Raw genomic sequence first — 25,493 nt, 5'->3', positions numbered from 1 at the left:
TCTTCACATCAGGTGGCCAAAGTATTGGAGTTTCAGCTTCAGCATCAGTCCTTCCAACGAACACTCAGGACTGATCTCCTTTAGGATGGACTGGTTTGATCTCCTTGCAGTCCAAGGGACTCTCAAGAGTTTTCTCCAACACCACAGTTCAAAAGCATCAGTTCTTTGGTGCTTAGCGCTCTTCACAGTCGAACTCTCACATCCATACATGACTACTGGAAAAACCATAGCCTTGACTAGGCGGACCTTTGTTGGCAAAGTAATGTCTCTGGTTTTCAATATGCTGTCTAGGTTGGTCATAACATTTCTTCCAGGGAGCAAGCGTCTTTTAATTTCATGGCTGCAGTCACCATCTGCAATGATTTTGGAGCCCAGAAAAATAAAGTCAGCCACTGTTTCCACTTTTTCCCCATCTATTTTCCATGAAGTGATGGGACTGGATGCTATGATCTTAGTTTTCTGAATGTTGAGTTTTAAGCCAACTTTTTCACTCTCCTCTTTCACTTTCATCAAGAGGCTCTTTAGTTCTTTGCTTTCTGCCATAAGGGTGGTATCATCTGCATATCTGAGGTTATTGATATTTCTCCTGGAAATCTTGATTCCAGCTTGTGCTTCATCCAGCCTGGCATTTCACACGATGTACTCTGCATATAAGTTAAATAAGCAGGGTAACAGTGTACAGCCTTGATGTACTCCTTTTCCTATTTGGAACCAGTCTGTTGTTCCATGTCCAGTTCTGACTGTTGCTGTTGCTGATTCACGTCAATGTATGGCAAAAACCACTACAATATTGTAAAGTAATTAGCCTCCAATTAAAATAAATAAATTTAAAAAATAACTGTTGCTTCCTGACCTGCATATAGATTTCTCAAGAGGCAGGTCAGGTGGTCTGGTATTCCCATCTCTTGAAGAATTTTCCACAGTTTGTTGTGATCCACACAGTCAAAGGCTTTGGTGTAGTCAATAAAGCAGCAGTAAGTAGATGTTTTTCTGGAACTGTCTTGCTTTTTCAATGATCCAGTGGATGTTAATATATGATATTTATTTTTCTCTTTCTAACTTCACTCTGTATGACAGAGACTCTAGGTTTATCCACATCAATACAAATGACCCAATTTTGTTCTTTTTTATGGCTGAATGATACTTCATTGTATATATGTACCACATCTTCTTTATCCATTCACCTGTCAGTGGACATCTAGATTACCTCCATGTCCTAGCTGTTGTAAATAGTGCTGCAGTGAACATTGGGGTACATGTATCTTTTTGGTTTTCAAAGGTCTTCTAGAAATTTTATAGTTTTAGCTTTGCATTTAGGTTTATGATCCATCTTGAGTTAATTTTTGTATATGGTGTGAGATATTTGTTAAGTACAGCCCTCTTTACTGTTCCCTTTACTTTAAGATGCTGAATAACTTACAGAAATTTGGAATGTAAGATCCAGGTAGTTAAAATAATCAAATTTTACCCACAGTAGTGTACATGGTCATTATTTATATCCATGATCTTCAAGAAAATATTCAGCATCATTTTGGTGTTACATGTAGTTTGTCATATTTATTAATAAATTATTTGAAACATGGAAATTAATGATTTGTATACAGATTTACATTTTGTCAGAACATCACATTTATCTGATATACCTTGCTGTGGTCATTTAGGGTAAACAGGAATTTACCTTAAGTACTTTTCAAAAAGCATAATAATCTGTAGGCAGGAAATCTATACTGCCATTGTATTCAGTTTGTATGATATTTAATGTATTACCACAGATCTAGTGGCTTAAAACAATGCATATATATTCATTATGTCATAATTTCCATGGATAAGGAGTCTGAGCCTGGCTTAGCTGAGTCCTCTATTCAGAGATTCACAAGACTGCATTCAAAGTGTCACTTGGCTTATTTCTCTTGATTCATGATAGATCTGTATTTGAGCTCACTCAGGTCGTTGGCAGAATTTATTTCCTTGTAACTCTAAGACCAGGGGTCTAGCTTCTTGCTGGTTGTCAGCCAGAGCCCAACCTCAGCTCCTAGAGGCCACCTGCAATTCCTTGGCACATGGCCCTCTAAAGTATGGCAGCTTGCTTCTTCAAAGCCACCAAGGGAGAAAGATTGAGTCTGCTAGCAAAATGGAGTCTTACACACTGTAAAATAATTATGGGGGAGACATCTATCACCAGTGTCATATTTTCCTGGTTAGAAGCAAGGCATAGCTCCTACTCCCATTTCAAAGGGAGAGGATCTCACAGAGGCAAGAAGAGCATGAGGTGGGAGTCATTGGGAGCTACTTTAAGGTCTTTCCAGCATGGCTGTGGAGAGACTTTTTGATCACGGCCAAACCTGTAGCTTCACAGGTCGGTGGTTCCCAGCATAGACTCCTTGGAGAGTCCCTAGATGCCTAAAAGGATGTCCAGAAAAACCTCCAACCAAAGATTAAAGCAAATATATATGCAAGTTAAGTTAAGCCACAGTCTATTAAAAATATTATGGAGAATTTCAAACATTCGTGAAAATAGAACAATATAATGAACCTTCATGTGTCCATCACCCATACTTAACAACCACCATCCTGTGGCCAGTCTTGCCTCATAAATTCTCCCCTCTTGAATTATTTGCAACAAAATCCCAGGCTTCATATCATTTCATCCATAAATATTTCTGTATAATGCCTTAAAAATAAGAGCTCTGGTTTTTTAGGATATAACCACTATACCATTACCTCACCTAAAAAATTAACAGTAATTCTTTAATATAATAAAATATCTAGTGTTCCAATTTCCAATTGTCTTTTCTTTTTTTTTCACCTGAAACTAAATATTTTATTATTTTATTTTATTTTTTAACTTTACAATATTGTGTTGGTTTTGCCATATATCAACAATGAATCACCTGTGGTGGATTCATGTCTTTTCTTTTTTATTGGAGTCTAGTTACTTTACAATATTGTGTTAGTTTCTGCTGTATAGTGAAGTGAATCAGCTGTATTATACATATACCCCTCCAGTTGTCTTATGTCATCATTTATTTATAGTTTGCTCGAACCCAAATCCAAATAATGTCTGTACATTACAATATGTTGAGATATTTTTAATATATCTTTTAATCTCTAAGATCCCCTCTTCATCTCTTTTCTTTCTTCTTTTTTTTCTAAGTTTATTTGTTGAAGAGATCAGGGTTTGGGGGGTTTTTTTTGGTCCTGCAGAATTTCTTAGTCTGGCAATTGCTGACACATTACAATTCAAAAAAGTGAGCTTATTGCAAAATCAACTCCACAAATACTCTTCAAAGATCTACTAAATAGCCTAATTATATCATCATTCTTCACTTCACTTTTCTTTCCTCCCTTCTTGAATTTATTTATCTTGATCACCTCTGAATCAATAACAAAAACTTCTGCAAAACTGCCATCTGCTTTCCCTTGGGGTTTATATCTTAAAACAAATTTTCCTCAATTGAAATCAAATTGAATAAGAGCTTTGAAACCAAGGATCCCTCATTAGACAGTTTGTTATTTCAAAGTATTTTCTATTTACTGTGCCTTATTTAGAATACAGTATAATCCTGTGAAGGCAATTCTGTTTGCTCAAAATGGTGTATAATTGGGAATAATTGCAATTCCCTATCTGAAATAAAGTCTCTCAAGTTTTTTTATTAGAAAAATTTAATTTATTAGAAACATTGTACCATCTGAATGTATTAATGTAACGTTCCTTTCAATTTATGTTCTGAATTAATGAGGTTGTAGTATGTCAAAAAATAATCACAATTTTAAATCTCAGACTTGAGGATCATTCAACAGAAGTTTGCATTGATTTCTTTTTGAAAAATTTATAACATCAATATGATGTGTCTTTAAAAATTTAGTAGGAATCTTAGTCTCATAAAGCCAACCAACCAGCAATCCTTTCCCCATCTGCCCCACCTCTGATTCTTGTTCCCTGTAGATACCCAGCACGTGACAACCAACTTTCCAAGTTGTGGTTGACATCTCTAATCCCCTGTCGTTGCCTTCATTGTTTGCTATGTCCTTGGGGGATTATCCCTTTTTAATTCTTTCTCTGTAATTCTTGTGGTGTTTGAGAGGACATGGAGATGAGAGTGTGTATGTTCAGTTGGCCATATTTAGCTTGTGAAAGTGAAGTCAAAGTTGCTCAGTTGTGTCCAGCTCTTTGCAACATAGTCCATGGAATTCTCCAGGCCAGAATACTGGAGTGGGTAGCCTTTCCCTTCTCCAGGGAATCTTCCCAACCCAGGGATTGAACCCAGGTCCCCCACATTGCAAGCGGATTCTTTACCAGCTGAGCCACAAGGGAAGCCCTTAGTTGGCTATATTTTCACTTTCTAGTTTTCTTGAGAGTCCAGAATGGTGTAAACGTTGGCGCCCAGCCCCTCTACCTCCCGGTGTCTCCCTCTTATTGGAAGTGCTGGGTCTTTGGGCTGGCTCAGCAAAAGTGTCACTCTGCACTTCTGAGCACAGTCACCTGACTCCCAGGAAGCTGTGGTGAAGTGTGTCCCTCTTCCTGAAGACATGGCACTTCCCAGAGCACTATATTTCACACTGAGAGTCTCTGTCTCTCTTGACCTTTCTCCCTAGGGACAACTGTAGCATGGATCACATTCCTCTATCCCTGAGCACTACACGTGTAACTTTTGCTCCCTGACTCGCCTCTCTTTGGAGCATGTGCCCCCCCCACTGCTCCATATCTTAGGATGTCAAAGAGGATAGGGAGTGACCTTTGTGCAGTGGTAAATGTGTAACAACTGGCCCTGCAGAGGGAATTAAGCCCTGACTTGAACAGTTGCCAATTTTTATGGTGTAACTACTTCTACCAAGGCTGAATTTCACTGTGTGATGGTGACTCGGAGGAGGTGCACAGCAGCATCTTTGCCTTTGGGAATAGGACTTAGGGATCTTTGTTTGGGACTGCCAGACTGCCAGAACTTGTTTGGCCTTTCATTGAGCTCCCCAGTCACTCCTACCTTGATATTCCTGCTGGCTTGACTCTGCTAACCCTTTGGTGATGCCTGGTCTGTCTAAATCTGCCCACTCAGCCACCTGAGACTCTACTCTGGGTCGAGACAATTCCCCAGTGCTCTGCAGTTAAAAATGTGCATACTGGGTCAATCTTAATTTTGTTATGTTTTTACTCTGCTTTGATGTCCTGAAAAGAACTTCTTGGTAAAATTAATTTCATGCACTAATATGCAACTGATGGTATGTAGACATTGTGTTTTCTCCAGGTAAACCTTCTTACAGTGCTATACTGACAGAAGGATCAGGTGACTGGGATTCCTTATTCTGCAGTTCTGTTGATGATGTTTTCTTTCTTCCACAGTTGACAGGCCCGTGAGAGTATATGCGGATGGAATATTTGACCTCTTCCACTCAGGTCATGCAAGGGCACTTATGCAAGCAAAAACACTGTTTCCCAACAGCTACCTGCTGGTAGGAGGTAAGAAGTGCCTTTTCTTTGTCTAGAAAACTCTTATATAATGTTCTTCCTGAAAAGAAGCCCTTTCAGACTTCTATCATTAAAACCTCCCATTGTTAATGCTCCCAATTCAGCCTATATTGGGTTCCTTGTTTACTGCCTGAAATTTAACATGAGATTTTAAAAACACCATAGGGGAAATTATATCATGAGATTATAAACTGTTGATTCCTAGAGAAAGAGAGACTAATAATACCACCAAGTGTAACTGCTTTGTGTTTTCCATTAATACCTTTCTTTTTGTGTTTGAGGAATGTTCCAGTTCCTATTTCTGAAATTTCCTAGAGGGTTAGGAGAAAAGCAATATTATTCTGATTTCAAATCTTGGAGACTAGAGGAAACTCAGGATGATTAATGTTGAGCAAGGTCATTGTCTGTTCCTTTGGTGTGACCCACAGCACTTAGGACAGTGTTGTGCTAATGGTAGTGGCTTACAACAGTCCCGATTAATTGAATTTATATGCCATGTGTTAAAGAAATGGAGTTTTATATATGCAAGTAATCTTGGTTTACACTGAAGGAAGCGACTGAGTTCATAAGCTGTGGAGAGAGAAGGGTAATTAGACGTAGGTTGAAATTTTCTTCTTCCAAAAGGCCTACCGATTTCCGTTTGTGTAAAAGGAAAAGTGGCTGATCTGGGAGACCTGGGTCTCTTCTCTGTAGCTTCTGGAAGCAGCATTTCCTTTTACCATGATCATTTTTTGTGGCATTACATGAACTAGATACCACCAACCCTTACACCTCTCCTGTGAGGGAGCAAGGTGATAGTAAGAGACTACATATCTGTTTTTTACAGTATTTTGTTGTCTTTCACAAGTTTGAAACTACTTTTGAATACTTAGGAGGAATTGTTTGCAGATTTTGCTGAACATAGTGACCATATGGTTCCTGAATAGAATTCTTTCCAGAAGGAAGAGATGATAAGAGGCAATGGTTACTGAACAGATCATGCAGAGGGAACCCAAGGTGGGCAGAGGACCCATCTCTGTTCATTTCCTTTATTTTGAGTGGAAAACCATTCTTTATGTGAGCACTACCACCTGGAGTCTGGTCCTAAGCTTCTGGGTCCTGGGGAGACCTCTGCAGTGGTTTGGCTTTGGTCATTTTGAAAAGTGAAAGTCACTCAGTCGTGTCCATCTCTTTGCAGCCACATGGACTATACAGTCCATGGAATTCTCTAGGCCAGAATACTGGAGTGGGTAGCCTTTCCCTCCTCCAGGGGATCTTCCCAACCCAGGGATCGAACCCAGGTCTCCTGCATTGCAGGTGGATTCTTTACCAGCTGAGCCACCAGGGAAGCCCAAGAATACTGGAGTGGGTAGCCTATCCCTTCTGCAGCAGATCTTCCCGACCCAGGAATGGAACTGGGGTCTCCTGCATTGCAGGCAGATTCTTTACCACCTGAGCTACGAGGGAAGCCCTTGGTCATTTTGGCAACCCGAATTTGGAAGTGGTTAGGTGTGGGTAACACTTAACAGGAACACTGCCCTGGCCCTGGATTAGCACATCAAAAGTAAGTTCAAAGGAAATAGACTTTCAGTGCATTCTTGTAAGCTGGAGAAAGCAGTAAATTAACAACAGCAGCTCTCTAGGTTACTCAGCAGCAGTGGTTTCACTGATTTGCTGAATGACTCCTTCACTTAACAACTATTTCTTGAGCTCCTACTGTGAGCCAGGCATTCTTCTGTACACTGAGGATGCAGCCATCATCAAAGCAGACTGTGTCCTCAGAGAACTTAGAGTCTGAAGGGGAGGCAGACACTGACCAGTAACAATCTGGAGGAGAGGTACTATGAAGAAATGTTACATAGGGTTAAGGGGAAAGGTGACTGGCCTCGCAAGCAGGGGTGTTTCAGGTGTGGAGGTCAGGTGAGGACCCTTTGAAGCACTGACAATTGTGCAGAGAATTAAACGAAGGTAAGGGCACACAGAAGCCAGAGCACAGAACCTTCCTTGTGCAGTGATCTTCCCACCAGCCCAGATAAGAATGTTGGGACAAGAGGGGAAAATGTGGTGGCTACAACTAGGTGTGTTGTTTTATTGACTTGTTGTCTCTTAAGGAGGCTTTTCATAAAAGCACAGGTGATGTAGAACTGAGAGAGGTGAATATGGACAGGAGTTCAGAGCCAAGAATTAAAGCAGAAGGGAAGGAGAACAACTGCAGAAGGAGCCACACAGTCGTTGCATAGCTCTCAAAAGCTAGAGCTGGTACTGCTCCCTGGTGAAGAACCAGCTCTGGCTGCTCTGAGTTCTGTTTCAGAGGGTTGTTGTCTAAGCAGCATCAAGTAATGCAGTGACCAGTGTCCTCTCTAGCCGATTTATTGGGTTGGCTAAAAAGTTCGTTTGGGTTTTAAGAAAGGTAGATACCTCCTCAATGGCTATTACATGGATTCTCTGTGGAAGCCAAGGGAATGTTAAACTACAAAGACAACCGTGGAGACCATATCTTTTGGTAGATGATAGGGACTAGAGTAGGAGAAGGCAATGGCACCCCACTCCAGTACTGTTGCCCGGAAAATCCCATGGATGGAGGAGCCTGGTAGGCTGCAATCCATGGGGTCGCTAAGAGTCGGACACGACTGAGCGACTTCACTTTCACTTTCCACTTTCATGCATTGGAAAAGGAAATGGCAACCCACTCCAGTGTTCTTGCCTGGAGAATCCCAGGGACGGGGGAGCCTGGTAGGCTGCAGTCCATGGGGTTGCACAGAGTCAGACACGACTGAAGTGACTTGGCAGCAGGGACTAGAGTATGGATGGGAAATGAAACAATAAAACATGAAGCTGTAAAAATGTGTGTAGACTTCTGGCGACAGTGACAGAGTAAGAGTGAAAACCTCGAAGCAATGTAAACAATAATAAATAATTTCAGTATGTTATTTTCTCCAATGATTTATTATTATCCTGTTTAAAATAACTGGAAATATCATGAATTATTTTGCAACCAATCTCCTACTAAAATTCAGTGTAAGCTTGTATTTCATATGTCTCCACTAATTTAATTGTGTTTGATTCCTAGTCTGTTAAACAATCTCCAACCTCCTGTATGTAGGCAGGGTTCTTCAGGGGTGGTATTGGAGCTCAAATGCTGAATGGCATGGCTGTGGCAAATGCATTTTGGGGAATTGTTCATAAGAAAAAGAAGTCTTCCTTCTATGTATATAGTAGCTGCCTTCCTCTAAAATTCAGCATTTAAAAAAAAAATTATTTATTTATTTGTTTTTGGCTGCACTGGGTCTTAGTTTCATCTATCAGGCTTCTCTCTAGTTGAGGCACAGGCTCAGTAGTTCCAGTACACGGGCTTAGTTGCCCCGGGGCACATGGGATGTTAGTTTCCCAGCCAGGGATCAAATTCATGCCCCTTGTGCTGACAGGTGGATTCTTAACCAGTGGACCACCAGGAAAGTCCCTAAAATTCAGCATTTATCACAGCTGTTTAGTAATACTTTGCAATTATTGTAAAACAAAGTTAGGGGCTAGATTCAAATAATTAAAAATAATTGTACAGAGACATTCAGAAATCTTACAGGATACTGGAAAATTCTCATGTGGGGCTGTTCCACATTTAGGAAGATGTTTAGCATTGTCGGCACAGTGCCCACTAAATGCCAGTCACTGCTTCCAATTATAGTGACAACTAAAGATGTCCTACAAATTTCCAAAAATGCATCCTAGGGGATGATGAAGCCTTTGTTGAAAACCATTGTCTTAGACTAAGAGTCTTCACTCTTCGTTCCCCACAATGCCAAAAAGAATTTTGAAAAACTATAACCATCTTTTGGTTTTTCCAATAGTCATGTATGGATGTGAGAGTTGGACCATAAAGAAAGCTGAACACTGAAGAACTGATGCTTTTGAACTGTGATGTTGGGGAAGACTCTTGAGAGTCCCTTGGACTGCAAGGAGATCAAACCAGTCCATCCTAAAGGAAATCAATCCTGAATATTCATTGGAAGGATTGATGCTGAAGCTGAAGCTCCAATACTTTGGCCACCTGATGTGTAGAACTGACTCATTTGAAAAGACCCTGATGCTGGGAAAGATTGAAGGCAGGAGGAGAAGGGGACGACAGAGGATGAGATGGTTGGATGGCAACACAGACTCCACGGACATGAGTTTGAGCAAACTCTGGGAGTCAGTGATGGACGGGGAAGCCTGGCATGCTGCAGTCCATGGGATCTCAAAGAGTCAGACACGACTGAGCAACTGAATTGAACTGATACGCCTTCTTAAAAATTTTTAAATTGACATCTAAAATTTTCCATCCTAAGTTTAAATAGTTATAAAATGTGTAATTTAAGGAATACTGTAAATATTAACATTTTCAAAAATTAGCAAAATTTAAGGAAAATTTTTTGTTCACAGCAAAATTGGCAGAAAGTAAAAAGATTCACACACACTGCCTCCTCATTATCAACATCCTGCAGCAGTGTAGTACATTTTTTATAGTCTGTGAAACTACATTGACACATTATTATCAGCCAAAGCCCATAGTTTAATACGTTAGAGTTGACTCTTGGTATTTTAAATTCTCTTGTTGTTGTTCAGTTGCTAAGTGGTGTCCAACTCTTTTCAACCCCATGGACTGCAGCACGCCAGCCTTCTCTGTCTTCCACTGTCTGCTGGAGTGTGCTCAAATTCATGTCCTTTGAGCTGATGATGTTATCTAACCACCTCATCCTCTGCCACCCCCTTCTCCTCCTGCTTTCAATCTTGCCCAGCATCAGGGCCTTTTCCAATGAGTCAGCTCTTCGCATTGGGTGGCCAAAGTATTGGAGCTTCAGCTTCAGCATCAGTCCTTCCAATGAATATTGAGGACTGATTTCCTTTAGAATTAACTGGTTGGATCTCCTTGCAGTCCAAGGGACTCTCAAGAGGGTCTTGGGACTCTCAAGGGACTCTTCAGCACCACAATTCAAAAGCATCAATTCTTTGGCGCTCATCTTTCTTTACAGTCCAACTCTCATATCCATATATGACACCTGGAAACACCATAGCTTTGACTGTATGAACCTTTGTTGACAAAGTGATGTCTCTGCTTTTTAGTATGCTGTCTAGATTTGTCATAGCTTTCCTTAAAAGGAGCAAGTGTCTTTTAATTTCATGGCTGCAGTCACTGTCCATGGTGATTTTGGAGCCCAAGAAAGTAAAATGTCACTGCTTCCACTTTTTTTTTTTTAATTTGCCATGAAATGATCTAACTGGATTCCATGATCTTAGTTTTTGAATGCTGAGTTTTAAGCCAGTTTTTTCATTCTCTTCTTTCACCCTCATCAAGAGGCTCTTTAGTTCCTCCTCATTTCTGCCATTAGTGTTATCATCTGCATATCTGAGGTTGTTGATATTTTCCCGAGCAATCTTGATTTCAGCTTGTGATTCATTCATGCCAGCCCTGCATTTGGGATGATGAACTCTGCCTAGAAGTTAATTAAGCAGGGTGACAATATACAGCCTTTTTAAACAACTTTCCCAATTTTGAACCAGTCAGTTGTTCCATGTAAGGATATGTTGCTTCTTGACCCGAATACAGGTTTCTCAGGAGACATGTAAGGTGGTCTAGTATTCCCATCTCTTTAAGAATTTTCCACAGTTGGTTATGATCCACACAGTCAAAGGTTGTAGCATAGTCAATGAAACAGAAGTAGATGTTTTTCTGGAATTTCCTTGCTTTCTCTGTGATCCAACCAATGTTGGCATTTTGATCTCTGGTTCCTCTGCCTTTTCAAAATCCAGCTTGTACATCTGGAAGTTCTCAGTTCACATACTGCTAAAGCCTAGCTTGAAGCATTTCGAGCAAAACCTTACTAGCATGGGAAATGAGCACAATTGTCCAGTAGTTTGAACATTCTTTGGCACTGTCCTTCATTGGGATTGAAATGAAAATTGACCTTTTTCAGTCCTGTGCCCACTGCTGAGTTTTTCAAATTTGCTGGCATACTGACTGCAGCACTTTAATAGTATCATCTTTTAGGATTAGAAATAGCTCAGCTGGAATTCTGTCACCTCCACTAGCTTTGTTAATAGTAATGTTTTCTAAGGCCCACTTGTCTTCACGCTCCAGAATGTCTGGCTCTAGGTGAGTGAGCACACCATTGGGTTATCTGGTCATTAAGACTTTTTTGGTACAGTTCTTCTGTGTACTCTTGCCACCTCTTCTTAATCTCTTCTGCTTCTGTTAGGTCCTTACTGTTTCTTTCCTTTATCATGCCCATCCCTGCATGTAACATTCCCTTGATATCCCCAATTTCCTTGAAGAGATCTCTAGTCTTTCCCATTCTTTGTTTTTCTCTACTACTTTGCATTGTTCACTTAAGAAGGCCTTCTTATCTCTCCTTGGTACTCTGGAACTCTGCTTTCAGTTGGGTATATCTTTCCCTTTCTCCCTTGCTTTTCATTTCTCTTCTTTCCTCAGCTATTTGTAAAGCCTCCTCTGACAACCACTTTGCCTTCTTGCATTTCTTTTTCTTTGAGATGATTAAGGTCACTTCTTCCTGTACAATGTTATGAACTTCTATCTATAGTTCTTCAGGCACTCTGTCTACCAGATCTAATCTCTTGAATCCACGTATCACCTCCACTGTATAATCATAAGGGATTTGATTTAGGTCATTATCAGAATGACCTCGTGGTTTTCCCTGCTTTCATCAACTAAAGTACAAGCTAGGAGTCAGCCAATCAGGGCAGTGTACAGGCTTGGAGTAAGGCAATCAGGGCAAAGTACTAGCTAGCGGTCAGCCAATCAGAGCAAATACAGGCCTAGAGTCAGCCATTCAGGGAGTAGTAGAGGCTAGGAGTCAGCCATTCAGAGCAAAGTGCATGCTAGGAGTCAGCCAAAATCAGGGCAAAATACAGCCTGTTGTTGTTTTTCATTGGCTAAGTCATGTCTGACTTTTAGCAACCCCATGGACTGCCGCAGGCCTGGCTTCCCTATCCTCCACTCTCTTCCAGAGTTTGCTCATACTTGTGTCCCTTTTGTGGGTGATGCTATCTAAGCATCTCATCTTCTGCTGCCAGTTCTTCTTTTGCCTTCAGTCTTGCCCAGCATAAGGGCCTTTTCCAGTGAGTCAGCTCTTTACATCAGGTGGCTAAAGTATTAGAGCTTCAGCATCAGTCCTTCCAATGCGTATTTAGGGTTGATTTCCTTTAGGATTGACTGGCTTGATCTCCTTGAAGTCCAAGGGACACTCAAGAGTCTTCTTCAATACCACAGTTCAAAAGCATCAATTCTTCAGCACTCAGCTTTCTTTATAGTCCAACTCTCATATGTATAAGTGACTACTGGAAAAACCATAGCTTTGACTAGACGGACCTTTGTTGGCAAAGTAATGTCTCTGTTTTTTAATATGCTGTCCAGGTTGGTCATAACTTTCCTTCCAAGGAGCAAGTGTCTTTTAATTTCATGGCTGCAGTCACCATCTGCAGTGATTGTGGAGCCTTTTCCAGAGTGTCATATAATTGAAATCATAGAGTCTGTATCTTTTTCATATAGACTTTTTTCACTTAGTAATATGCACTTAATGTTCCTCCATGGCGTGTTGGCTCATTTCTTTTTAGCACTGGGTAATATACCATTGTCTGGATGTACCACAGTTTGTTTATCCATTCACCTACTGAAGGACATCTTGGCTGCATCCAGGTTTTGGCAATTATAAACAAAGCTGCTATAAACATCTACAGGTAGGTTTTTTCAGTTCATTTTGGCAAATACCAAATAGCGTGATTGCTAGATCATATGTTAAGTGTATGTTTAGCTTTGTTACAAAGTGCCAAACAGTCTTCCAAGGTAACTGTACAATTTCACATTCACATCAGCAATGAATGAGAATTTCTGTTACTCCAGTTCCTCACCAGGATTTGGTATCGTCAGTATTTTGTACTTTGGCCATTTTAATCTGTGCATAGTGATAGCTCATTGTTTTATTTTGCAGTTTCCTGATGATATGTGATGTTGAACATCTTTTCATATGCTTGCTTAACACCTGCATATCTTCTTTGTCAAGGTGTCTATTCTGATCTTTTTTGCTGTTTTTAATCCAGTTGTTCATTGTCTTATTGTTGAGTTTTAAGAGTTCTTTGTGTACTTTCAATAATAGTCCTTTATCAGTTGTATCTTTTTCAAATATTTTCTCCCAGTCTTTGGTTTGTCTTATTTCATTGACATAGCTTTTTGCAGAGCAGAAATATTCAATTTTAATGAAGTCCAGTTTATCAGTTGCCTTTGATTTGTGCCTTGAGTGTTGTATATAAGAAGTCACTGCCACACCTAGGGTCATCTGGGTTTTCTCATATGTTACCTTCTACAAGTTTTATACTTTTGTGTTCTGGTTTTTTATTTATGATCCATTTTCATCCAGTTTTTATGAACAGTATAAGATCTGTATTTAGATTCCTTTTTTTGCTTGTCTTACTGCACTAGCTAGGACTTCCGATACAATGTTGAAAAGCCATGGTGAGAGGGGACATCCTTGCCTTATTCCTGATCTTAGTGGAAAAAGTTAGATTTTCTCACCATTTGAGTTTGATGTTAGCTGTAGGGTTTTTGTAGATAGTCTTTATCAAGTTGCGGAAGTCCCCCTCTATTTTTAGTTTATTAAGAGATTTTTTTTGGTATCATGAACGGGTATTGGATTTTATCAAATGCTATTTCTACATCTGTTGATATCATCATGTGATTTTTCTTTTGCCTATTGATGTGATACATTACATTATTTTTTGTATTTTTAAAATTGAAGTACAGTATTATATGTTACAGGAGTGCAATATAGCGATTCATAATTTTTAAAGGTTATACTCTATTTATACTTATAAAATATTGGCTATATTCCCTGTATTGTAAATATATCCTCATAGCTTACTTATTTTATAAATAATAGTTTGTATTTCTTAATTCCTTTCCCCTTTCTTGTCCTTCCCTCCTTCCTTCTCTCCACTGGTAACTACTGGTTTGTTTTCCATATCTGTGAGTCTGTTTACCTTGGATAAATCCCACTTGGTTGTGGTATATGATTCTTTTTATGTCTTGTTGGATTTTAATTGTTAATATTTTGTTAAAGAGTTTTTTATCTGTGTTAATGAGAGGTAGCAGTCTCTAGTTTTCCTTTCTTATAAGGTATTTGGTTTTAATATTAGGGTAATGCTGATGTCATTGAATGGATTAGGAGGGCTTCCTTCTGTTTCTAACTTCTCGAAGAGATTTAGAGAACTGTTACTGTTTCTTCCTTTACTGTTTGGTAGAATTTACCAGTGAACCTATCTGGGCTTAGCGCTTTCTCTTTTGGAAGGTTGTTACATACTGATTGAATTTCTTTAATAGAAGCCTATTCAGATTGTCTCTTTCTTCCAATGTTAATTTTGGCAGCTTGTGTCTTTTAAGGAATTGGTTACTTTCACCTATGTTACCATGTTTGTAGGCATAGAATTGCTCAAAATATTCCTTTGTTATCCTTTTAATGTCCATGAGATCTGTAATAATGTCCTCTTTTTCATTTCTGATATTGGTCATTTGTATCTTTTCCTCTCTTTTTCTTTGTTAGCTTGGCTAGAGCATTATCAATCTTACTGATCTTTTCAAAGAACTAGCTTTTGTGTTCTTTCTCTATTCATTCCTGTTTTCAACTTCATTGATTTCTGCTGATTTTTATTATTTATTTTCCTTTGCTTACTTTGAGTTGAATTTGCTCTTCTTTTTTCTAGTTTCCTAAGATAGAAGCTTAGATTATTGATTTTCAGTCTTTATTCTTTTCTGATATATATATATATATATATATATATATATATATATATATATATATAAATCAATGTTATAAATCTCCTTCTTAAATGCTTTTCACTGCATCCCACGAATTTTGGTAAGTTGTGTTTCCATTTTCAGTTAATTCAAAGTAGCAGAAAATATTTCTTGATTTATTCTTTGACCCGTGTATTATTTAGAAGTATGCTGTTTAATCTCTAATTATTTTTGGATTTTCCACTATTTTTCTGTTGTTGATTCCTAGTTTAAATCCATTGCAATCTGAGACCAGACTTTGTATGATTTCTCTTCTTTTAAATTGCCCAGAATGTGGTCTATCTTGGTAAATGCTCCATGTGAGCTTGAGAATGATGTATATTCAGCTGTGGTTGAATTAAGTAGTCTGTAGATGTCAGTTATATTAAGTTGATTCATGGTGCTGTTGTTTGCATGCATCAGTTCAGTCGCTCAGTCGTGTCCGACTCTTTGTGACCCCATGAATCACAGCACGCCAGGCCTCCCTGTCCATCACCAACTCCCGGAGTTCACTGAGACTCACGTCCATCGAGTCAGTGATGCCATCCAGCCATCTCATCCTCTGTCGTCCCCTTCTCCTCCTGCCCCCAATCCCTCCCAGCATCAGAGTCTTTTCCAATGAGTCAACTCTTCGCATGAGGTGGCCAAAGTACTGGGGTTTCAGCTTTAGCATCATTCCTTCCAAAGAACACCCAGGACTGATCTCCTTCAGAATGGACTGGTTGGATCTCCTTGCAGTCCAAGGGACTCTCAAGAGTCTTCTCCAACACCACAGTTCAAAAGCATCAATTCTTCGGCATTCAGCTTTCTTCACAGTCCAATTCTCACATCCATACATGACCACTGGAAAAACCATAGCCTTAACTAGACGGACCTTTGTTGGCAAAGTAATGTCTCTGCTTTTCAATATGCTATCTATGTTGGTCATAACTTTCCTTCCAAGGAGTAAGCGTCTTTTAATTTCATGGCTGCAATCACCATCTGCAGTGATTTTGGAGCCCCCCAAAATAAAGTCTGACACTGTTTCCACTGTTTCCCCATCTATTTCTCGTGAAGTGATGGGACCAGGTGCCATGATCTTCATTTTCTGAATGTTGAGCTTTAAGCCAACTTTTTCACTCTCCACTTTCACTTTCATCAAGAGGCTTTTTAGTTCCTCTTCACTTTCTGCCATAAGGGTGGTGTCATCTGCATAGCTGAGGTTATTGATATTTCTTCTGGCAATCTGGATTCCAGCTTGTGCTTCTTCCAGCCCAGCGTTTCTCATGATGTCCTCTGCATAGAAGTTAAATAAGCAGGGTGACAATATACAGCCTTGACGTACTCCTTTTCCTATTTGGAACCAGTCTGTTGTTCCATGTCCAGTTCTAACTGTTGCTTCCTGACCTGCATATAGGTTTCTCAAGAGGCAGGTCAGGTGGTCTGGTATTTCCATCTCTTTCAGAATTTTCCACGGTTTATTGTGATCCACACAGTCAAAGGCTTTGGTGTAGTCAATAAAGCAGAAATAGATGTTTTTCTGGAACTCTCTTGCTTTTTTGATGATCCAGCGGATGTTGGCAATTTGATCTCTAGTTCCTCTGCCTTTTCTAAAACCAGCTTGAACATCTGGAACTGCTTTTACTGCATCATATAAGTTTTGGATTATTGTGCTTTTTTTTCATTTGGCTCTAAGTATTTTTTTTTTTGATTTCCTCTTTATTTCTTCAGTGATCCATTGATTGTTTAGTAGCATATTGTTAGTCTACACATTTGTGTTATTTAATTTTTTTATTGTAGTGGATTTCTAATTTCATGGTGTTGTCATTGGAAAAGGTGCTTGATATCATTTCGATTTTCCTAATTTTACTAAGGTTCACTTTGTGATCCCAGCATGTGGTCAGTCCTGGAGAATGTTCCATGTGCACTTGAGAAGGATGTATATGCTTCTGCTTTTCAGTGGAATGCTCTATAAATATCAATTAACTGTATCTGTTCTAATTTGTCATTTTAGACCCTTTGTTTCCTTGTTGATTTTCTGTCTGGATGATCTGTCCATTGATGAAAGTGAAGTGTTAAAATCTCCCACAATTATTGTGTTACTATCAATTTTTCTCTTTATAATTGTTAGTATTTGCCTTGTATATTGAAGTACTCCTATGTTGAGTGCCTATATATTTATAATTTCTATATCTTCTTTTTGGATCAATCCTTTGATGAATATCTAGTGTCTTTCTTTGTCTCTTGTAACAGTCTTTAGTTTATTTTGTTTGGTATGAGTATTGCTACTCCAGCTTTATTTTTATTTCCATTTTTGTGGATTACCTTTTTCCTATCCCCTCACTTTCAGTCAGTATATGTCTCTTGATCTGAAGTGGATCTGTTGTAGACAGATATATAAGTCTTGGTTTTTTATCCATTCAGCCAGTCTGTCTTTTGGTTGGAGCATTTAATCCATTTACATTTAAGATACTGGCCTTCCCAAGTGGTGGTGGTGGTTTAGTCACTAAGTCATGTCCGACTCTTGGGACCCCATGGACTATAGCCTGCCAGGCTCCTTGGTCCATGGGATTCTCCAGGAAAGAATACTGGAGTGGGTTGCTATTTCCTTCTCCAGGGGATCTTCCTGACCCAGGAATCAAACCTTGGTCTCCTGCATTGCAAACAGATTCTTTACCGACTGAGCTATGAGGGAAGCCCAAGTGGCGCTAGTGGTAAAGAACCTGCCTGCCAATGCAGGAAACCTAAGAGATGCAGGTTCGATCCTTGGGTTGGGAAGATCCTCTGGAGGAGGGCATGGCAACCCACTCCATTGTTCTTGCCTGGAGAATCCACATGGACAGAGGAGCTTGGTGGGCTCAGTCCATAGGGTCACAAAGAGTTGTACACAACTGAAGCAACTTAGCATGCAACCACGTGCATGTTCTTACTGCCGTTTTGTTAATTACTTTGGATTTGTTTTTGTAGGTCTTTTTCTTCCCTTCCTCTTTTGTTCCCTTCTCTTGTGATTTGATGACTAACTTAAGTGTTGTGTTTGGATTCCTTTTTCTTCTTTGTGTGTGTATCTATTGTTGATTTTCAGTTTGCAGTTGCCATGAGGTTTTGATATAGCAGTCTATGTATAAACAAATTATTTTAAGTTGCTTGTCTTTTAATTTCAAATGCATTTCCAATATCCTGCATTTGTGCTCTCCTAGTCTCACAACTAGGGCTTCCCTGGTGGCTCAGACAGTAAAGAATCTGCCTGCAATGCAGGAGACCTGAGTTCAATTCCTGGAGAAGGGAATGACTACCCACTCCAGTATTCTTGCCTGAAGAATTCCACAGATGGAGGAGCCTGGTGGGCTATAGTCCATGGGATCACAAAAAGTCGGACACCACTGAGTGACTAACATTTTCACTTTTCACTTCTCACATTTGCTGCATTTAAAAAAAAAAATGTATTTATGTATGCTGGGTCTTCGCTGCTGTGCATGGGCTTTCTCTAGTTGCAGTAAGTGGTGGCAACTCTCTAGTTGCGCCCAGGCTTCTCACTGCGGTGGCTTCTCTTTTTGCAGAGCATGGACTCTAGGGCATGTGCTCAGTAACTGGCCCACGGGTTTACTTGCCCCATGGTAAAGTGGAATCTTCCTGGTCCAGAGGTCAAACCCATGTCCCCTTTACTGGCAGGAGGATTCCTAACCACTGGACCACCAGGGAAATCCCACAATTGCTGGTTTTGATAGCATATTTGTGTGAGCGTGATTTGTTTTCTTTAATGTATATTTACCTGGTGAGCTTTTCCATTTATAATTTTCTTGCTTCTAGTTGTGGCCTTTTCTTTTCTGCTTAGAGAAGTTCCTTTTGTGTTTGTTTATTTCCCTTTTTATTTATTTTTTGCTGTGCGGGGTCTTCATTGCTGTGTGGGCTTTTCTCTAGTTGCAGCAAGTGGGGGCTACTCTCTAGTTGTATTGCATGGGCTTCTCATTGTGGTGGCTTCTCTTGTTGGGGAGCATGGACTGTAGGGCACGCGACTGTAGAGCCAGTAGTTGCTGCATGTGGGCTCAGTAGCTGTGGCTCCTGGGCTCTAGAGCACAAGTGCAGTAATTGTGACACATGGGCTTAGTTGTTCCACGGCATGTGGGATCTTCCCAGATCAGGGCTCAAACCCATGTCTCCTGCACTGGCAGGTGGATTCTTTACCCCTGAGCCATGAGGGAAGCCTATCCTTAAGCATTTTTTCTTTTTTTTTGCAAAGCTGGTCTGATGGTGCTGAATTAGCTTTTGCTTGCCTGTAAAGCTTTTCGATTTACTTATTCTTGGCTGCACTGGATCTTTGTTGCTTCATGAGGGCTTTCTCTAGTTGTAGAGAGCAGGGCTACTCTCTGTTGTGGTGCATGAGCTTCTCATTGCAGTGGCTTCTCTGGTTGCAGAGCAGGGACTAGGGAGTGCAGGCTTCAGTAGTTGTAGCACACGGGTTTAGTTGCCCTGAAGCATGTGGAAACTTCCTGGATCAGTGATCAAGCCCATGTCCTCTGCACTGGCAGACAGATTCTTAACCACTGGACTACCAGGGAAGTCCATCTGTAAAGCTTTTTGTTTCTACATCAAATCTGAATGAGAGCCTTGTCACATAGAGTATTCTTGATGATAGATTCTTCTTCCTTGTCATCACTTTCAATATATTGGCCCACTCCCTTCTGGCCTGCAGAGTTTCTGCTGAGAAATCAGCTGATAACCTTATGGGAGTTCCTCTTTATGTTATTTGCTACTTTTCCCCACTTCACTCACTTCTTGCTTGCATCATTTTGGTGGAGATATCCAATGTGATTTTCACCTTTGCTCCTCTATAGGTAAGGTGTTTTGTTTTTGTTTTTTGGCCGTGTGCCATATGGAATCATAGTTTCCTGACCAGGGATTGAACAACTGACATGATATTGTGGATGAATATTTTTGTGGATGAATATATTACTGCTTGAATGAGACAGGGTTTAACATTGATTTTATTCCTCTTTTTTGTTACAGATGTTAAGTGCTATAGTATTTTGTTCATAGAAATATTTATGGAAATGGAAGTTTAATATTGTAATGCCACTCAATCTTTGAATGCTTATTTGCCAGATATCACAAAAATAATTTACTACTTTCATCAAAATAATTTGAATGGCCTGTCAAGTGATAATTTGTTAAAATCTTTCAAATTTGTTGTTAGGCAGTGGATTATAAATTATGTGACCTACAAAAAGATTTGTTTCCAAGTTATTAGAATAATTTGCTTTGTCCCTTTCGAGGAAGTATAACACAAAGGCTATACCAAGACTGATCAATGACTCTTAATTATAATGCTTACTCTTTTACCTGAAAGCAACCTATTCAACCAGAAATACTCAAGAAGGGTTGGGGAAATAGAAATATTGGTAATTTCATTACACAGTGCCAATCCAATAAGTTTTTATAAAATGTATTTATCATTTGCTTGAAACTTAAAAAACACACTTTGGGGCTGCAGTTTTAGCAAATTTAGCAAATTTGCAGAAAACACCATCTAACCTAATTGGCAAAACCAGTCCTCACCGAAAACCTACTAAAATCCTAGAAATGCAGAAAAAGTCTTTTCAGTTTGAATACAGTAATATATTTCAAGAAGCCTTAGGAAAACCACTGAGAAATGTTATAGACTCTATTGTATAAAAAAGAATCAGTCAAGATTAAAATAATGTAAGTCTAATATAACAAGTTACAAAGAAGATACAAAGTTACACAAATAATATAATATCCTTAACTTATAGTAATATAGTATAATTTATATGCAAAATTATGATATTTATAAGAAGAGGAGTATGCTTTTTTTAAGGCATGTTATTCCTTCCCTGCGTTGGGAAGATCCCCTTGAGAAGGGACAGGCTACCCACTGCAGTATTCTGGCCTGGAGAATTCCATGGACTATATAGTCCATGGGGTCACAAAGAGTCGAACATGACTGAGTGACTTTCAGTTTCATTCCTTCTCTAAATATTGGTATATGGGTGTATCAAGCTCTGGTGTTTGGCTTTTGGGAATAATTAAGTAAAATCAGAAAATATAAAAATCAGAAATATAAAAATCAGAAATAACTTACCTTTTTTAGATATCTTGGTTATACTTTTCCTAAGTACTTGAGGATAGAGAAGGGCATATACTACCAAAAAGTAATTTGGCCTAGATATTTTATTTTTTGTTATGAAGAGCCAGGAAATAAAACACATTTAGAATATGAAATGGGAGAAAGATTCACTGTAAATGGAATAAATATGATATGAGTTGATATAATAGATATTTGTCTTCCTTTAAAAATAGTATGTTTGAAATCTTGGGGGAAAGCATGTGAATATTTTATCCACATGTTCATTCCAGTGTACTTTGAAGCATTTGATAATTCCAGGAAAATATTCCAGTTGTATTTCTAAGCAGCAGCAGTATCAGCTTATACAGCTTTGACTTATTGAAGTGATTCTGAAGTGAGTAGCAGAAAAAATGCTTACTCGTTAACTACAAGAGAAAAGGCACTTCTAGGATTCAATATAAGCATTGAGAAGAGCTGGAAAAAAATGCTTACCCTTAACTACATGAAAAAGCAATCTTCAGCATTCAGTATTCTTACCAGTGCTCCTTTGCTTTGAATTCATGGGCCTTATCCCTTAAGATCTTTGCATCCTTTGATAATAGTCGGGAGAAGGAAGAGGCAAAGTTGTTAGGTAAAAAGTTACATCATTCCCCAGTCTACCATAGTTAGTTTCTAACATTCAGTTTCACCTATAACAGAAACATGTGCAAGAAAAAGACAGGAAGCTTTTATAGGTTCATGGTGCTTTGAGTAGTCACTAAATGAGCTTTCGGTTTGATTTGGCCTCAGGATTTAATTCCCTGCCATGCAGTGTAATAAGGTTTAAATGATGGCTTTCTTTTGTAGAGTAGAGTAAGGTTGGTTCTGGATACAGGGCTTTCTCCAGCCCGTTAATTTTAGGAAAGGCTACTCTTAGAAGTTGTGGATCTGGAAATCAATTCCTTTCAAACTACCAGTGCTTGGATACCTCTTGAAAAGCCTTTGTGTATCTCTAGGGGTATGTGTACCCTAGTTTGAAGACTATCTTAAACTATCTATCCTGAGTTTGACAAAACAACTTAATGGCAGAAAATTCTATAGGGAGGAAAGTTAGGGAGTCCCTTAAAATAGATATTCTGGGACTTCCCTGGTGGTCCAATGGCTACGACTTGCACGGTCATTGCAGGGGGCCTGGGTTCAGTCCCTGGAACTAGATCCCACGTGCTGCAGCTAAGACCTGGTGTAGCCAAATAAATAAAAATATTAAGAAATAAAATAAAATGGTTGGTTGAAAGGCAAACTCTTCATATTATGTATGTAGTTACCAAAGAAAATGGTGACAGTGAATTGAAAGAACCTACTATATTAATTGTGGAGCCCCTTACACATGCAGGCAGGTTTGCTGTAGGAATTCCCTTGGGTAGAGCATGGGCTTTGCTCATGAAACCACTCTGATTGGGGCAAGTACACAGACACGAACAGGTGAAATACTTAGTATTTGGAAAAAATATTAACTATTGATTCAAAGACTAGATAGAAACTGTGATAATTGGTGGTACTACATTCTACTTCCCAACCTTAGGCACTAACAGATACCACAGACTGCCATGATTTTTGCACCATAATACCTGTGTTTTTAATTTTTAAGTACAGAGTCAGTGATAATTTGAAATTTTTTTATGCACGTTTTCCCTGTGGGCATTATTTTAGTGAATTGAAACTATCCAGTTATAAAACCTTTTCCCCCTCCATTATAATTTAAATCTCACACCATTTAAAAACCAAGATAAGAAATTAAAATTATTTTTTTGAAATTAAAAATTATATCAGAGAATTTTTCTCCTGGAAAAATTTTTGTAAAGGTGTGAGTTACCACATACTGACTTCTGCCTCCCAGGAGAGGGATAAAAAGCTAACAATAATAGAAATACTATACCCACTAGACATAACTATTACTCTATAAATGTAGGCTTATGCTCTATTGTATCTTGATTGAAATTAAATATTCCTCTAAGACTCCGTTTTGCCTGACTGGTGGGATATTCAGTCTTGGTCCTTGTTGGGATCTCTTCATTGCCCTGGAGTCAAACAAGATTGCAAGATGTTGACAGAAACAGGAGAGGAGCTTCCAGTCTCCAGCCCAGAGAGTTTTGCATTGCTCTCATCATCTGAACCCACAAAATTGCTTGGAAGGAGCAAATCCACTGTGCCTGTGGAGGGTGAGGCCCTGGCAGTTTGTGGCCAGGTGAACCCGAGTGTCCTCATCGCTCCTGGGGCTCTGCTGCTGGTGGGACCCTCTGACCTTGGACCTCTTCCTCTTTTGGAGGAATCTTCTATGTGTCTTCGTACAGAATTCCTCCCAAAGAGCTCTGGCTTTGGGAAAACAGCAGTCAGAAAGACAGGCTGTCCACTGGCAGCTTGAACCTCACAGTTACTGTGGGGGAGTTTGTACTGAGAAGCTGGGCACGTGCGTGGAGTGGGGGCAGGGAAAAGGCAGAGCCGAGAACACAAACAAATAGATGTCACCACAAATGGCTCTGGATCACTGCTACTATGAAAACATGGCAAACATTAGTGAGCATGCCTCTCTGCTCACACAGATGATCAAATTTAATTCTCCAAACTTTGCCATGTGTTAAAGACAGACAACTGAGGCTTAGAGAATTTGATTTTTATAATTTTTATTTATGATTATTTTAAACATTTATTTACTTATTTGGCTGCACTGGGTCTTTGTTGCAGCATGCAGGATCCTTAGTTGAGGCGTGTGAACTCTTAGTTGCTTCATGTGGGATTGTTAGTTGCAGCATGTGGGATCTAGTTCTCTGACCAGGGATCAGACCACCGGCCCCCTTCATCAGGAGTGCGGAGTCCTAGCCACTGGACTACCAGGCAAGTCTGAGGTTTAGAGAGTTTGAGTAACATACCCAGTAATAAGTAGCTGAGCTAGGATTCTAACCCAAGTTGGTTGGGCTCGAAAAATTCATCCCTTATGTTATATTTTCTCTCCTGCAGGGTATTAGTAATATTTTATTTTGAGCACAGTGGGCTGCCGGTATAGGTTAGCTCCAGTAGGAGCTCCCAGACAGCTCAGTGAATTCACCCCCGGAACGCCACTGCTCAGAGTTCTCCATCTGGTCGTCAGGCTGCATTTGCCAAGACTCGAGAACAACAGTGCCGCTTTGGGCGTAATTAATGTTTAGACAATAACTGGTCAGCGTTTTCAGCTGCTTCTTGAGGTCACTCCTGGGATATGAAAATAGGACCCCGTGTTGGCATAAACAGGTTGTTTGTTTTCTTTGTGCTCTGTCAGGAGGCCATTATCTCAGTTGTCTCAAAGTGACACTGAATTGGTCAGGTGCAGGGTCAAAAGGAAGGGGAGGATATGGTTTGGCTTTGTTTTCTGTTGTTTAAAATAGAAAATTGATGGATCTGAAATCCATTCTTGCTTAATACAATTCTTGAGGCAGTCTTTTTAATCAATTCCTTTAGTCTTTTAAAAAGTAAAATCTTTTAAGAACATTTCAAAAGCCATAGATCAATTTTTAAATTGTACAGCTTGATCCATAAATAATTCCTATCTATGAAGTCAAAGCCCAATGCATTTGGTGAATGAATACATGACATGGTCATTATGGCCCTACTACACACCCACTCCCCGAGCTGGGTGGGATGGGTGATTCAGACATAGGCTGGGCTGTTTACTCCAGATGTTCATAATATGCTTCAGGGGCTTTCAAATGTTGTCTGCCTTGGAATCTTCCCTGAAGCTTGTTAAAAATAGTGCTGCCTGCACCCCGCCCCAGATCCACTGTCTTAATCCATTTGAGCTGCTATGACAAGATACCACAGACCAGGTAGCTCACAACAACAGAAATTCATTTCTCATCATTCTGAAGGCTGAAGAGTATAAAGTCCAGGCACTGACATGGTCTTCGGGCAAGGTCCCTCTTCCTGATTTAGAGCTGGATGGTTCTCAGTGTTTTCTTACATGGTGAAAGGGTTAGGGAGCTCTCTGGGGCCTCCTTTATAAGGTACTAATGCCATTCGTGACCTGAGCACCTCCCAAAGGCCTATCTCCTTAATATCATCATCTGGGAGTTAAGATTTCAACATATGAGTTTTGGGGAGGCACATTCAGACCATAGCACCCACTGAATCTAAACCTTGAGGAGTGGAGCTTGGGCATCTTT

General features: G+C 39.7%; 1 protein-coding gene across 4 annotated transcripts in view; it reads left to right on the top strand.

Moving 5' to 3' along the window:
• The window catches only part of LOC113887136 (choline-phosphate cytidylyltransferase B), a 147,098-nt gene that overhangs the window by 74,280 nt on the left and 47,325 nt on the right, over positions 1-25,493 (top strand). For all 4 annotated transcript variants that reach the window (XM_027534034.1, XM_027534036.1, XM_027534037.1 and 1 more), the window contains one exon: positions 5,339-5,455. In XM_027534034.1, coding sequence (XP_027389835.1) covers positions 5,339-5,455 — 117 coding nt within the window. The remainder of the gene's footprint in view (positions 1-5,338; positions 5,456-25,493) is intronic.

This window comes from Bos indicus x Bos taurus, chromosome X, assembly GCF_003369695.1.
Source record: "Bos indicus x Bos taurus breed Angus x Brahman F1 hybrid chromosome X, Bos_hybrid_MaternalHap_v2.0, whole genome shotgun sequence".
In the NCBI taxonomy this organism is placed as follows: Eukaryota; Metazoa; Chordata; class Mammalia; order Artiodactyla; family Bovidae; genus Bos; species Bos indicus x Bos taurus.
This window is presented reverse-complemented; position numbering and strand designations above follow the sequence as displayed.